The sequence below is a fragment of the Protomyctophum parallelum genome (genome assembly GCF_964188405.1).
Source record: "Protomyctophum parallelum genome assembly, chromosome: 2".
Classification (NCBI taxonomy): Eukaryota; Metazoa; Chordata; class Actinopteri; order Myctophiformes; family Myctophidae; genus Protomyctophum; species Protomyctophum parallelum.
The window spans coordinates 48,283,103-48,295,222 of NC_139699.1; the positions used below are offsets into that span (position 1 = coordinate 48,283,103).

Consider the following 12,120-nt stretch of genomic DNA (forward strand, 5'->3'; position numbering starts at 1 on the left):
TATTGGTGTATATATATATATGCCTAGTTTGAGCCATAAACGAAAAAATGGACCTTGAATGGAAAATGGCAGTTCCCAACCCGTGTTTGAATCTTTAAAGATTGCTTTTTAATTAGTCCACTTGCGTCTCATGCCAAACAAAACAAATTCACAAGAAAGGGAAAGTGGTCAATATGTAAAATTGATGACTGTGCCCCTTTTGTGCAGGAGATTGCGTTGCTTGCTTATGAAGTCTAATGCAATCATAAATTGCGCTCTGTGGCCAATCAGCGCGCCAGGGACGTCGCATGAAAGCGAACCATGTGGAGAACTTTGTTGATCCCCATTGTTGAGGCTGTCAGCCCTCAGAGGGTCTTTGGGGGGGCACTCCGCTATAAAATGCCTCTCCCTGGAGTGAGAGAAACCAGAGGAGTTGCTTGCTACCCGTTCAACAGGACAGTTTCTCTTCGCTTTAAAAAGACGGAATATTTCAAGAGCTGATTTTTTCCCCCTCCCTCCCTCCCACATCGCAGCCGGGACCATGATGATCCCAAGCGTCCTCGCCCCCTCCGCCATGTACCCCGGGCTGTATCGGCCCGCCGCGGCCGCCCTGGGGCCGCTCCACCACCAGTCCCTGCCGTCCACTTTCCACCACAACCACTCCAGCTTTCTCGTGGAGGACCTGCTGCGGATAAGCAGGCCGGCGGCGGCGCCATACATGAACAGGACCTGCATCCCGTCGGCGGCCACCGTCTCTCTGAGTCTGCCCACAGCATCCGCCACCATGTCCTTCACCGGCGTGCACGCGGCGGAGCGCGGGATGTTCACAACGACAGCCGCGGTGACGCGCGAATCGTGCTCCCCGAAAACGTCTCATGTGTCAAACAGTAAAGATTCAACGTTCCTCAAGTTTGGAGTCAGCGCAATCCTGGCGCCATCACCGAAGACCGGTATGACTGAGTGCAAGCCTGCATGCAGTGATATAGATGCATTTTAAACATGAATCTGTAGTTCTGTATATGCCATTATATTTTCCATTCTATAAGAAAGATTATAATGTTTCTAATGTGTGTGATGTCCCCTCCACAGCCTCGTCCCCTCCCACGGTCCACATACAGTCCAAGGCTTTCCACATTCCTTACTGGGACGGAACCTTTCATCCTCTATTCAGGGCCCCCTATTTACCAGGTAAGCTCAGCTCTCTGTTATATCTAGCCTACTTGAATACACGCCGTCTTTGGTTTGGCATATAGCCTGCCCTACACTGTTGCAACTTGCACTTAAAATTAGTTTGGCATGTTCTCTGTTTTGGGTCGCAATTGCGAAGCAGAAATCAATGTCTTATTAAGAAGACCTGCATGTGCCCCTGCCGGGTCTTCACCCACCCCCTAATTAACCAATTATCCCAAATCGTCATGCTCACGATTTGAGCCAGGGTGCAAGTTGAGTCGTCCCCCCCCCCCCCCCTCTTCCCTTTTGGGGGCGTTTTGGCATTTCCACGTCCCCGCGTTTTCCCACAGCGCCGGGGCAATGGGCCGCCCAGCGGTCAACAAAGCTTTCAGCACCGTGACCAATTCGGTCAGCTCCCACCGGCCAAACCACCCACAGACCTCGGGGTAGTGACTTCTACCAGGCGGGCCAAAGGCGTGAACCAGTCATGCACTAATTTCCCTATTAGGCCCTATTGAGACGTTTCAATATTCTCACAAGACCACATAGCGCGTCGTTGTTAAATTGTTCATGCTTCTCAGGGTGCGCACAGGGACAGAGGGAGTCCCAACAACTGTATATGTGAAAGTTTAATATAGCACACAACACGTTTTGTAGGCTATAATAACCGACAGGCCTATGCTATAGGCTAGTTGGTACAGTTCCAAAGTGCTTTTATTTTAATTTTAATCACAATAATTTCTCTCTCAATGGCATCTCTCATATCATGGGATGGGGTATAGGTTTACCAATTCCTCCTCATCTATACACTCTTCTCTTCTCGCTATGCCCTAAACGGTCCTCTATTCTCAATCCAGGCCAATCAACGAAGTTGAGATAAAGAATAATCTCTTAGAAAAGTCTATAAAGTCGCTAGTCCGTGCTTTCATTCAAGACAAATCATAATGGAGTTGGGGAGTCTTTTCACGGGCTGGCTGAATGCCCGCAACAAAACAACTCGAGCGTCCCTGAATAGCTTTTCGTGTTCATTTAATGAAAATGATTTGAGGGCAGGAAAAAAATGCGCCTCGCCGGGCCCCTGGCCTGGGCATCAGTATTCTGGTATGCAGTGGTGTTTAGTTTGAAAGTGTAAATCTCCCTTTGTTGCGATAATATATGGCCTTCGCCGCCTGTCCAGAGTCTTTTCTGCGTTAGTTCATTACTACACAATTACTGTTCACGGTTTATTAACTCCTCTATCCAGCCTCGCCAGGGTTCCTTAAAGGATATGCTACCTCTTTACCATACCAATGCGCTTGGGGACCGGCCAATGTGCTAATTAGTCACCTCGTGCCATTTCACTCCAAGCGGAGACGTATCGCAATGGCGGAGGAAGGGGAGGGAGGGGGGAGGCGCATTCATAAAAACTAGAAAAAGCCACGGCAAAAACAGTTACAGGACACTTCACCGTGGCAATATAGTTTATTGCGATGTGTTGATATAAAGGGGGGGGGGGGGGGGGGGGGAATAAATAAATAACGTTCTCCTAATTTTTTTGTTTTGATTGGATTGCAGCGTCTTCATCTGTTGTTCCCATCCCCGGGACTTTCTCGTGGCCTTTGGCCGCCAGGGGCAAACCGCGCAGAGGGATGTTGAGGAGAGCGGTGTTCTCTGACGTGCAGCGCAAAGCCCTGGAGAAGATGTTCCAGAAGCAGAAATATATCAGCAAACCCGACCGGAAGAAACTGGCCTCCAAACTGGGCCTGAAGGACTCACAGGTAAATAAATAATAATAAATAGCCTGTTTGTGTTGCAGTAGGTGTAGGAACCTTGGTTAGACAGGTGCGTGATGCACGGAACCTGTTGTTGGTTGCACTAGATTGAGACTGTATACTGTTTGTTTACTTTTGATCTGGAGCGAAAACTCGTTAATGAACTATTCCCCGGCTCATGGGCTACATATATAGACTAATTCTTTGTTGATTCGTAGGAAAAAAGAACAAACTTTTTAACAAGGCCTGCAACTGCTTTGCCTACAGTATCCAGTTTACAGATCATTGTGTGCACATCATATTAAAACTCACGTGTCTTTTTTTGCACTTGCAGGTGAAGATCTGGTTCCAGAACAGGCGCATGAAGTGGAGGAACTCCAAGGAACGGGAGCTGCTGTCGTCGGGAGGTTGTCGTGAGCAGACGCTGCCCACCAAGACCAACCCGCACCCCGACCTCAGCGACGTGGGCAAGAAGTCCTCCGCGGAGGAAGAGGAGGAGATGGAGGAGGACGAAGAGTTTGGCAGGAGGAGGAGGGCGCTGTGTCTCTCCCCGACGGCCGGGGGTCAGCTGAGCAGCGTCGGATCCAGCAACCTCTCCTCCTCGCCCTCCCTCTCCAGCAAGCACTCGGACTTCTCAGAGTCAGACCAAGAAGAAATTACTGTATCTTAAATTATTTTTAGGCCTACAAATATAGAACATGAGCATGACCGTCAAGTGAAAATATGAACTGTATGCCAACCGCTGATTGGATTTCAGATAGACCCCCATATCCTCATCGTTTCCATATTAGGCCTATATCAACAAAATAAAAATCCAGAACAAACATAAATCTCACATTACGAGATGCTTCTGAAAAATGAAACGATTTGCTGTTTTGCACAGCTACTTTTTCAACTGTACAGTATTTTGTACAATTTTGTATGGACATTTTTTATGCCAACAATAGTTTCTTTTACCTTGACTTTTAATAGTTGTTTATTGAAAAAATAAGTAGCTATTTCATGAATAATTTATATGAATTTGTTTAATAACTATGTTGCTATGTATTATGTGTTGTATATATATGTATTGTTGTTTCATACTTTTGTACAAAGGCCAAATAAAATTGTAAACAATTCAATGTGCTTTTTAATCAGTCTGTCTGACAAAGTGTTGACATTCAATTTAGCTGACCTACCTATACTTAAAACTCACATTTTCTTATTTGATCTAATCAGTGGAATTATATTCATGAGACAGAGAGAGAGACAGGAACAAGATTAAATTCGACCATAAATAATCATTAATTTTATTGAATCACAATAACTTAAGACTAGTACAGTGATATCAGATTGAATTCTCCATATAGCCCTGTGCAGAGTCACAGCTCTGCTGTAAGAGACTGTACACAACATACTCATTTTCAAGTACTGTTACAAATCGGCTAGAAAAGGGGTCATCAAAATGCTGCAAGGTAATCAAATATTTACAAAGTTATGTTACATAGAAAATGTACATATACTGTAGCAAAGAAGGCTAAACACATTCATTTGAGTTTTGTGAGTATGTTAATATCAACTGACTGGCCATTCAGCACCCGCACATCTCAAAAGCAGGCTTTCTTTTTTCACGAGACAAAGCATACATAATTCGTTTTTTCTTTTGTGCTTACATTTACCATAAAGACACAACCTCTTTAAAATGCACCAACACATATATATATATTTATATGGACAAAGAACATGATGGACGCAAGTCCAAAAAAGCATTCACAAATCTGTTTGTACCATGTTTTACACCTCCTGGCAGTGCTGGGGATAAAAAATTATAATAATAAAATAAACGTGAGTCAGGAATGCACCTCACAGGTTTGGCTTCCATTTTGAGATCAAAATGAATGTTGCATAGGGAATCTGTGATGATAAGTACACTCAAAAACACCAATAGCAATGGAAGAAACGCTGGACTGAAACAGCCTCTGTCCACTGTTCCTCAAAGGCCGGACTGAAGAGTAAAAAAGTACAACTTTCTCAAGTCAAACGATGCCAAACAATACGTCCGTGTCCGCCCAGCCGGGAGTACCTTATAGTTTATAGTACCATTATATCTCAAGTAGAATTAGATTACTATAAACAAAGCAGCATGTACACTAGTTGTTACATGATTATGTCAACATATTGTTGATCATAAAAAAAACACAATCAAAACAGACGAGCATGGGAAAAAAAGCACAGAGTGAAGTTTGACAAGGCTTTGTTATCAACGAATCGTCCCTCATCTAATCAATACGGGAAACACATATTGATAGAGCACCAAAAGAATCTATGTAGTTTCTTTCCTCTCGCTGGTTGTCAGAATATTTACAGATCTCTCAGCACTGCGGGAAGGGGGGGGGGGGGTTGTTATTCATACAAACGTAAAAATACTAAACCCAAAGGCCTGCTTTTCCATTCACGTCATCGATACCGCGGCACTGGTGTTTGATATGGTAAAAGGGTCAACACTCCTTGACCCCACCGAGGCCGCCTTGCCTGTCCCCGGAGCGCGGCTTGCGGGAAGGGGGGTGGGGTTGGCGAGACCCGGAGCCCTGTAAAGTTTACTGCCCATTTTAGAGACATATAAACAATAACAACAGACAAATAAGTAGCTAATGCACATCATCTGTTACCAAAAAAAGAAAAAAAGAGTAAGGCATTGTTTGTTTTAGTTCAGTTTTGTTTTAGTCCAGCACCAAAAGAGAGAGACTTGTGCTACAACAGCAGCAGCAGCAGCTGGGGGCAAAAATGGACAGTGAGCTAAACACACGAAGGGGGTTGTTGGGGTGTTATAAGGGATGAATGTAATAAGTTATGTAATAGAGTTTCTTTTTTTTACAGGTAACATTATATATATTTTGGTTCACAAAAATCTTGTGTCTCTAGAAACACGTGCAACCCTGTAAAAAAACCAAAACAATGAATCCACAAAGACATGCCTCTGCAGCTCCCCCTGCAGGCCGCACACACAGACGGAGAGGATGACAGAAGAGGATGGCTGTCTGATGTCCACCTATTGATTGGTTGGAGGTTCTTGTGCTGTCATCTATATTAAAGCATCCAGCATTTTGAATCCTGGGTCCTCCTGTTTCAAACGTTTCAACGTATCACAACTGGAACCCCAATGATTCATTCAAGGATCAAATCTCTTAAACACCAGCGGTTTGGAGGGCTCAAGTCAGGTCTCTTAAGATACCCTTGGAATCTCCCGAAGGAGTTTTAGTAGCCATCCTCGGCATCAGTAGCTGAGGGAGCAGCCCTTTGAGCGGTGAAAGAATGATGCCAGGCGTTTGAGGCTGGTGATGGATGGGAAGGTGTTGGCCGATGATGATGGCTATGGCGACACTTCTTCCCACATTGAGTATTTTTATTATTAACAGGGCTCCTGCTACAGGAGCTGAGAGGGCCACTGTGGTAAAAAACAAAAAGAAGAAAAAAGAAAGAAAAAACTTTGTTGCTCATTTTGTCTAACCTGCAATCATTCCCTTCACATTTGGGTTACCAGCACCCAAATTAAGGCGGTTCTTGTTTTGTGGCATCAAGTCAAACTCTTGACGAAGGGAGGGGGGTTTCTTCTTATAGTGACTGAAAACAAAATAAAACAAAGAGTAGAATACACGACGTGGTCACAAGGTGGACTCCAGCGACGAGTCCAGGATGTCGTCCTGGTGACCGTTACTGTTGGAGTCACTGTCGTAGCTCTGAGGGCTGGAGGACGTCGCTGCCTCCTTCAGTCTCATCAGCATGTTCATCTGCAGCCAAACAAGAAGGAGCAGTGTTGATTTCGTCGACTAAAATTAAGACGATAAATGTCCGTCGACTACCTTTTTTCACTGACGAAAACTAAATGGAAACTAAGCTACAACGACTAAAACTAAGACTAAATATGCTGACAATTTCGTCAACAAATAAAAACTAGACTAAAACTGTCATTTAAAGCTTGGTTGCATGCTGAAAATAGCCGATCTACAAGCCTAGCTTGTAGATCTGCTATTTATGGGTGGGGATTATGACAGAGGACTACTACCAAAAAAAAGATTTAGACTATTTGTACACAACTGTTCCTTACTTAGATTAATGTTTCACTGTTGTTTCCAATGTATCATTTATTTACACTTATACACTTACACTTATGGAAATACTTGTAATTATGATGATTTTATATTGATGTTACTGCACACTATTGTGCTGACTACTTCCTCCAATAGGCACTTAAGGAAAAAATATGTTGTTCCAGGGACCCCCCAGAAGCAAAGATTTGAGTTAAAAACGTTCGCTCTGAAAGAATATATAGCCTATTCAAAGATTTGTGCCACATTTTCACGATCTTTCAAAAATAGCAATGAGCTATAGTATAACATAATGCTTAAAACACCCAAAGGGGTTCCCTCCCAAAATGGGCATATACTTTACAGTATGTGTCTGTGACAAAAGTCTATCCTATTTGAAAGTAAGTTCATATATTATGCAGTCCTGTGAACTGTGGTTTCTACATGCTACAGATTTACCTTTCCTTGTATAGTTAGTTATAGCAGTGGTTCCCAAAGTGGGGTCCGGGGACCCCTAGGGGTACTTCAGGGAGTTAAAGAAATGGACTTCACCATGAGTAACTAGTGTCCCTAGACTTGACCTTTTGTCAACATTGAGTCAACATGGCTGCTTCCCCCCGCTATAGCAAACACAAACCGCTTTGAAACAGAATTGAATTATCGACAGATCTTCCTAATCAACAAGTAAGACGCGCGAATGCGGGAAGCGAACGCAGCTCGTAAATTGCAATAACAACAATTAGAATAAATTACGTACTTTTTTTAAGATTTATTTTTAAGTTATGTTTTTAAGTTTTAAAAAAAAGTTTTTTCATTTTAAGTTAATTTCTTTTAAAGTTAAGTTTTGTGTGTTTGTTTTTTGTGTGTGATACAGCTTCGCCCTCTGGTGGCGGGCCGGTGGTGTTACAGCACACACACACACACACACACACACACACACACACACACACACACACACACACACACACACACACACACACACACACACACACACACACACGGACAGACAGTTTAGGCCAGCTTCTACAGTTAGTGCTCACTGCGTTCGCAATCAAAGAACTTCATGAACGGTAAAAGCGTGTGTGTTTCTATTCTCACCAGTGGATCGGCGTCGCTGTCGCTCTGCGGCGGCTCCTTCCTGACTCCCTCTCTGGGGGCGGAGTAACCGTCGAAGCCCACGTCCTCCGGTCGAAGCTGGAGCAGCGGGGGCCAGTCGCTGGGCGTGGCCGCGGCCGACCACGGGTAGGTGTCAATCACCCAGCGCGCGGGGTCCTCCCACGCCGCCCTGCGACCGTACAGCTATGAGAGAGAGAGAGAGACAAGGTCAACGTCACTCTCAGGGTCACACTCAGGACTCCATCTTGCGGCAGGGGCCCTTTTTCCTTAACCCATTTACACACCTGGGAACGATTCTACAAAATGTCTTCTACATCCTGACAGTTTTCTGAAAAAGCTATGTTTCTATGTCAGTGGTTATTCGATTAAAAAAAATATAGCAGACCTACAAGCTCGTAGCGCGCCACTTGGTGTCCTATGAGCTTGTAAGATCTGCTATTTTTGAGCTTGTAAGATCTGCTATTTTTGAGCTTGTAAGATCTGCTATTTTTCAATAGCTAAAGCATAACATAATGCTAACACCAAAAGGGGTTCCCGCCCAAAATGGGTTAATTTGGGGATTTAGTATTGTGTGAGAGGTGTGTGTGGCCCCGTAAAATGTGTTATCTTGTGCCACAGCGTAAGTCCCTAAAACAACCCCCATTACCCGGCCCTTACATTATGCATAGGTGTGGTTTGGGAAGTTCCAATGATTAAACCAATCACCATGCCACCTGCCATTGCCTTTAAGAGATCCATTCTCCATTTAACATTATGCCCAGTGATTTACACTATGGCCCATGGCCATGGAAGAGCGACACACGTTGCTGCCTTGAAATATAGCTTATTGTCTCCACCAGGCCGAAGGCATGGGGGGAGAGTATGTTTTGCACTCCGTCCGTCCGTCCGTGTGTCCGTGTGTGTGTCCGTGAGCAGCTAATCTCGGCCACCGTTAACCCGGTCGATGCCAAATTTTGCACACACACTCCCTGGATGCCAACGATGAACCTCTGCCTCAAACTTTCCAGAATGGCCTGTTATAGCGCCACCAGGAGGCCGCTTTGTGCAAAACAACCCGGTCAATGCCAAATTTTGCACACACACTCCCTGGATGCCAACGATGAACCTCTGCCCCAAAATTTCCAGAACGGCCTGTTATAGCGCCACCAGGAGGCCGCTTTGTGCAAAACAAGTTTTTGCACAGTACACCTACAGATTTTGTCCAAACATCGCGCAAATTGCTACACAGTCTCTCTAGAGCCATTCAACGAAACGGGTCTTTCAGATTTCTCAGACTCCATCCTGATTGGTTAAGATTGGCTTCCAAAGTTCACAGGAGTGCTCAGTTTCAAACAAAATGCTGCAAATCATGAACACATCGCGTGATTTCCGTGAAATTGTGCACGCACATTCCCACTAGGCCGAGGAAGAAATGCCACATGAACAATTTCAACTCAGCCTCAAGGTGGCGCTATAACTGGCCGAAAAGTGTTTTTACCTCTAATTTACTTTTGTTGCCCTTTTATCCAACCACCAGATGAAGGCAAGCTGCAATGTCCTACATTCCTATCCTGGTGGAGACCTGTGCCCAGAAGGGCACTTTTTCTAGTTTCTATTTGATACAGAGGCCGGGTTGTTTTGTGTCCAGCAGCTCCAACACAGCCTCACTCGTGCAAATCTAATAAATTATTTGACTAGACAATTAAACACAATAAGCACAAGGAATTGACACTGCTATTTATAGTAAAATTCCAATCACAGAGATTTGTGGAGAATTAAGACAGAACGAGACCTCTGAGCTGTGAATGTTGTGCAACATGACTCAAGCCGAGGCAGCTCCAACTCAGGTCTCACTGTCTCGTTGTATGTCTCATACAGTGACAATAAAGATCTTATCTCTTATCTTATCTATCTCAGAGTCAGGAGTGCATTCTTTTATCAAACAGAATTCGCATTACGAGTGGTTTGAAGAGGCACTTTCCATTGTCCTAAACCTGTGTGCATGAGATAGCAAATATAGGGAAAGCGCATCGACGCGCCTATGGACACACCTCCACCCGCAAATATAGGAGTCTGCAAAACGAATAGTGGGTTGTGTGACCGCCCGCAAGATAATTGTTACGCATAGTGGAAGCTCCTAAATGCGTAATTCACGGAAAATGTTTATTACTTTCCAGCCCGTGTCTATTTCATATGTCAGTGTATTCCTCCAGTTCATACAGACCGCAATGGAAGGCAGCGCTCACTTCAGACTGGGTGTCATATTTACGTATGTGTGAGGATAAACAGGATGTGTGTCTCTGTGACCCAATCCCAATTGCCTCCCTCAAGCCCTGAGCCCTGGACCCTCATTGACTTTAATGACGTCAGCTGTAAGTGCTTGACGGTGAGAGGCTGCAAGGGCTCCAAATTGTTGTGAAAGAAATGGGACAGCACTTTGAAGATGAGTCTGCCATTCATGACACTTTGCATCACTTTATAAAAACTGTCCTTATTCACAGCCAGTGCCTACCTACATGCTTGGCCTATTTGTACATGTCTATCACATCTATTTTAGTATTTAAGCTGATCGTTTTATTATTAGTTTCATAAATACACTTTCCTGTGTGATATGGGTTGTAATAATTATTCATATATAATAATATTCATTATACATTTCATTTCCATATTATTTTACTTTGCTCATTAGTCATTTCTCATCATGTTTCCCTTATTATTATTATTGTTATTAAATATATAGCCTATATCCTTCCATTCCGTCTCCTTTTGAGAACAGTGAGAAAGCACTATTGTGTTTGTTGACATTCTAACCGCGATACATAACAAATTTGCATACTTAAATGATTGACATCCCCTCATTCCCCTGGTAACGCTATGAACTGTGGGTAATTTCATTGCTAAAGTCAGCCAAAGTCAGCATTGATGGTGACTTTGGCAAAGGGCACATAAAGGGGCGGGGCTGAGCCCTCACTGACTTACCGATTTCAAATAGGACATCCCTCAAGCCCTCGCAGACTTCACATGAACGCGCAGCTAAGTCAGTGAGGGCTCATTGAGTCAGCAAGGGAGTGGATTGGGCCTCTGTGTGTGTGTGTGTGTGTGTGTGCGTGCGTGTGTGTGCGTTGCGTTGTGTGTGTTGCAGGGGTGGACTGGCCACAGGACGTACCAGGCATTATGCCCTGTGGGCCGACCTCTGGTGGGCACAGTCTGGGCCAAATTCCCAGCGAAAATGTCCGAGCCAAATGTTTTGTCTCAGTCCAGCCCTGGTGTGTTGTCGCTGTATAGTATGTGTCCAAATTACCTGCAGTCCCTCTCTGACAGCCTCCAGCATGTAGGGGATGATGGAGTAGTTCCACAGGTCAGTGAACCACACCCTGGAGCCCTCCACATCCATGGGACAGGACAGGAAGAGTCGAGGCCCTGGAGGAGGGAGGGGGGGGAGTTCACACAGGTGAGACATAGGACCACATACAGTATATTGTGCAGATGGGGACAGTATGGCAATGAATGAATTTACAGGACAAACAAGGTAGAGGGAGAATTAAGGTAGAGTTAACATGCATCTCAGTTCCTAAAGTGGAACCACAAATTAACCCATTTAGGCCTGACGTCGAAATTAAAAAAAATATATTTTATAAAATGTATTTTTTTCTGGAAAACCTCATGTTTCTATATCAGTGGTTCTCAATATTTCAAAAAAATATATGAAATATGCCTCCGAAAGAATATATATTCAAATATTTGAGGCACATTTGCACGATTTTTCAAAAATAGCAGACTTACAAGTTCATAGCGCGGCACTCGGTGCCGTGCTATGAGCTTTTAGATCTGCTATTTTTCAATAGCTACTGTAAAGTATAACAATGTTTAAAACACCAAACACGCTTGGATTATACCGTGAGAGTTGTGTGAGAGATTAGAAATTGATTTTTATAACGTTTTTGCACCCATAACTTCAGAAGGTAAAAGACACAAACAAAATAACACCCCCAATAGCCTATAGTCTAGTTTAGTTTAACCCTGTTAAGTGTACAAATCGACAACTCTTGCACATTTAACGT

At 44.1% G+C, this 12,120-nt stretch overlaps 2 protein-coding genes across 4 annotated transcripts in view; one reads left to right on the plus strand and one right to left on the minus strand.

Annotated features, from left to right (window-relative positions):
- Window positions 1-520: 520 nt before the first annotated feature.
- dbx1a (developing brain homeobox 1a) lies at window positions 521-3,570 on the plus strand (the record flags this gene model as incomplete). The annotated part of the gene is made up of 4 exons (XM_083759680.1): window positions 521-929; window positions 1,069-1,167; window positions 2,704-2,906; window positions 3,235-3,570. 4 exons carry the CDS (start codon window positions 521-523, stop codon window positions 3,568-3,570), a joined length of 1,047 nt encoding a protein of 348 aa, XP_083615806.1.
- Window positions 3,571-4,160: 590 nt separating this feature from the next.
- nav2a (neuron navigator 2a) overlaps window positions 4,161-12,120 on the minus strand; it is a 156,731-nt gene continuing 148,771 nt past the window's right edge. For all 3 annotated transcript variants that reach the window (XM_083760220.1, XM_083760219.1, XM_083760221.1), the window contains 3 exons: window positions 11,361-11,479; window positions 8,063-8,263; window positions 4,161-6,667 (listed from right to left, as the gene is read on the minus strand). In XM_083760220.1, coding sequence (XP_083616346.1) covers window positions 6,542-6,667; window positions 8,063-8,263; window positions 11,361-11,479 — 446 coding nt within the window. In that variant the 3' untranslated portion in view covers window positions 4,161-6,541. The remainder of the gene's footprint in view (window positions 6,668-8,062; window positions 8,264-11,360; window positions 11,480-12,120) is intronic.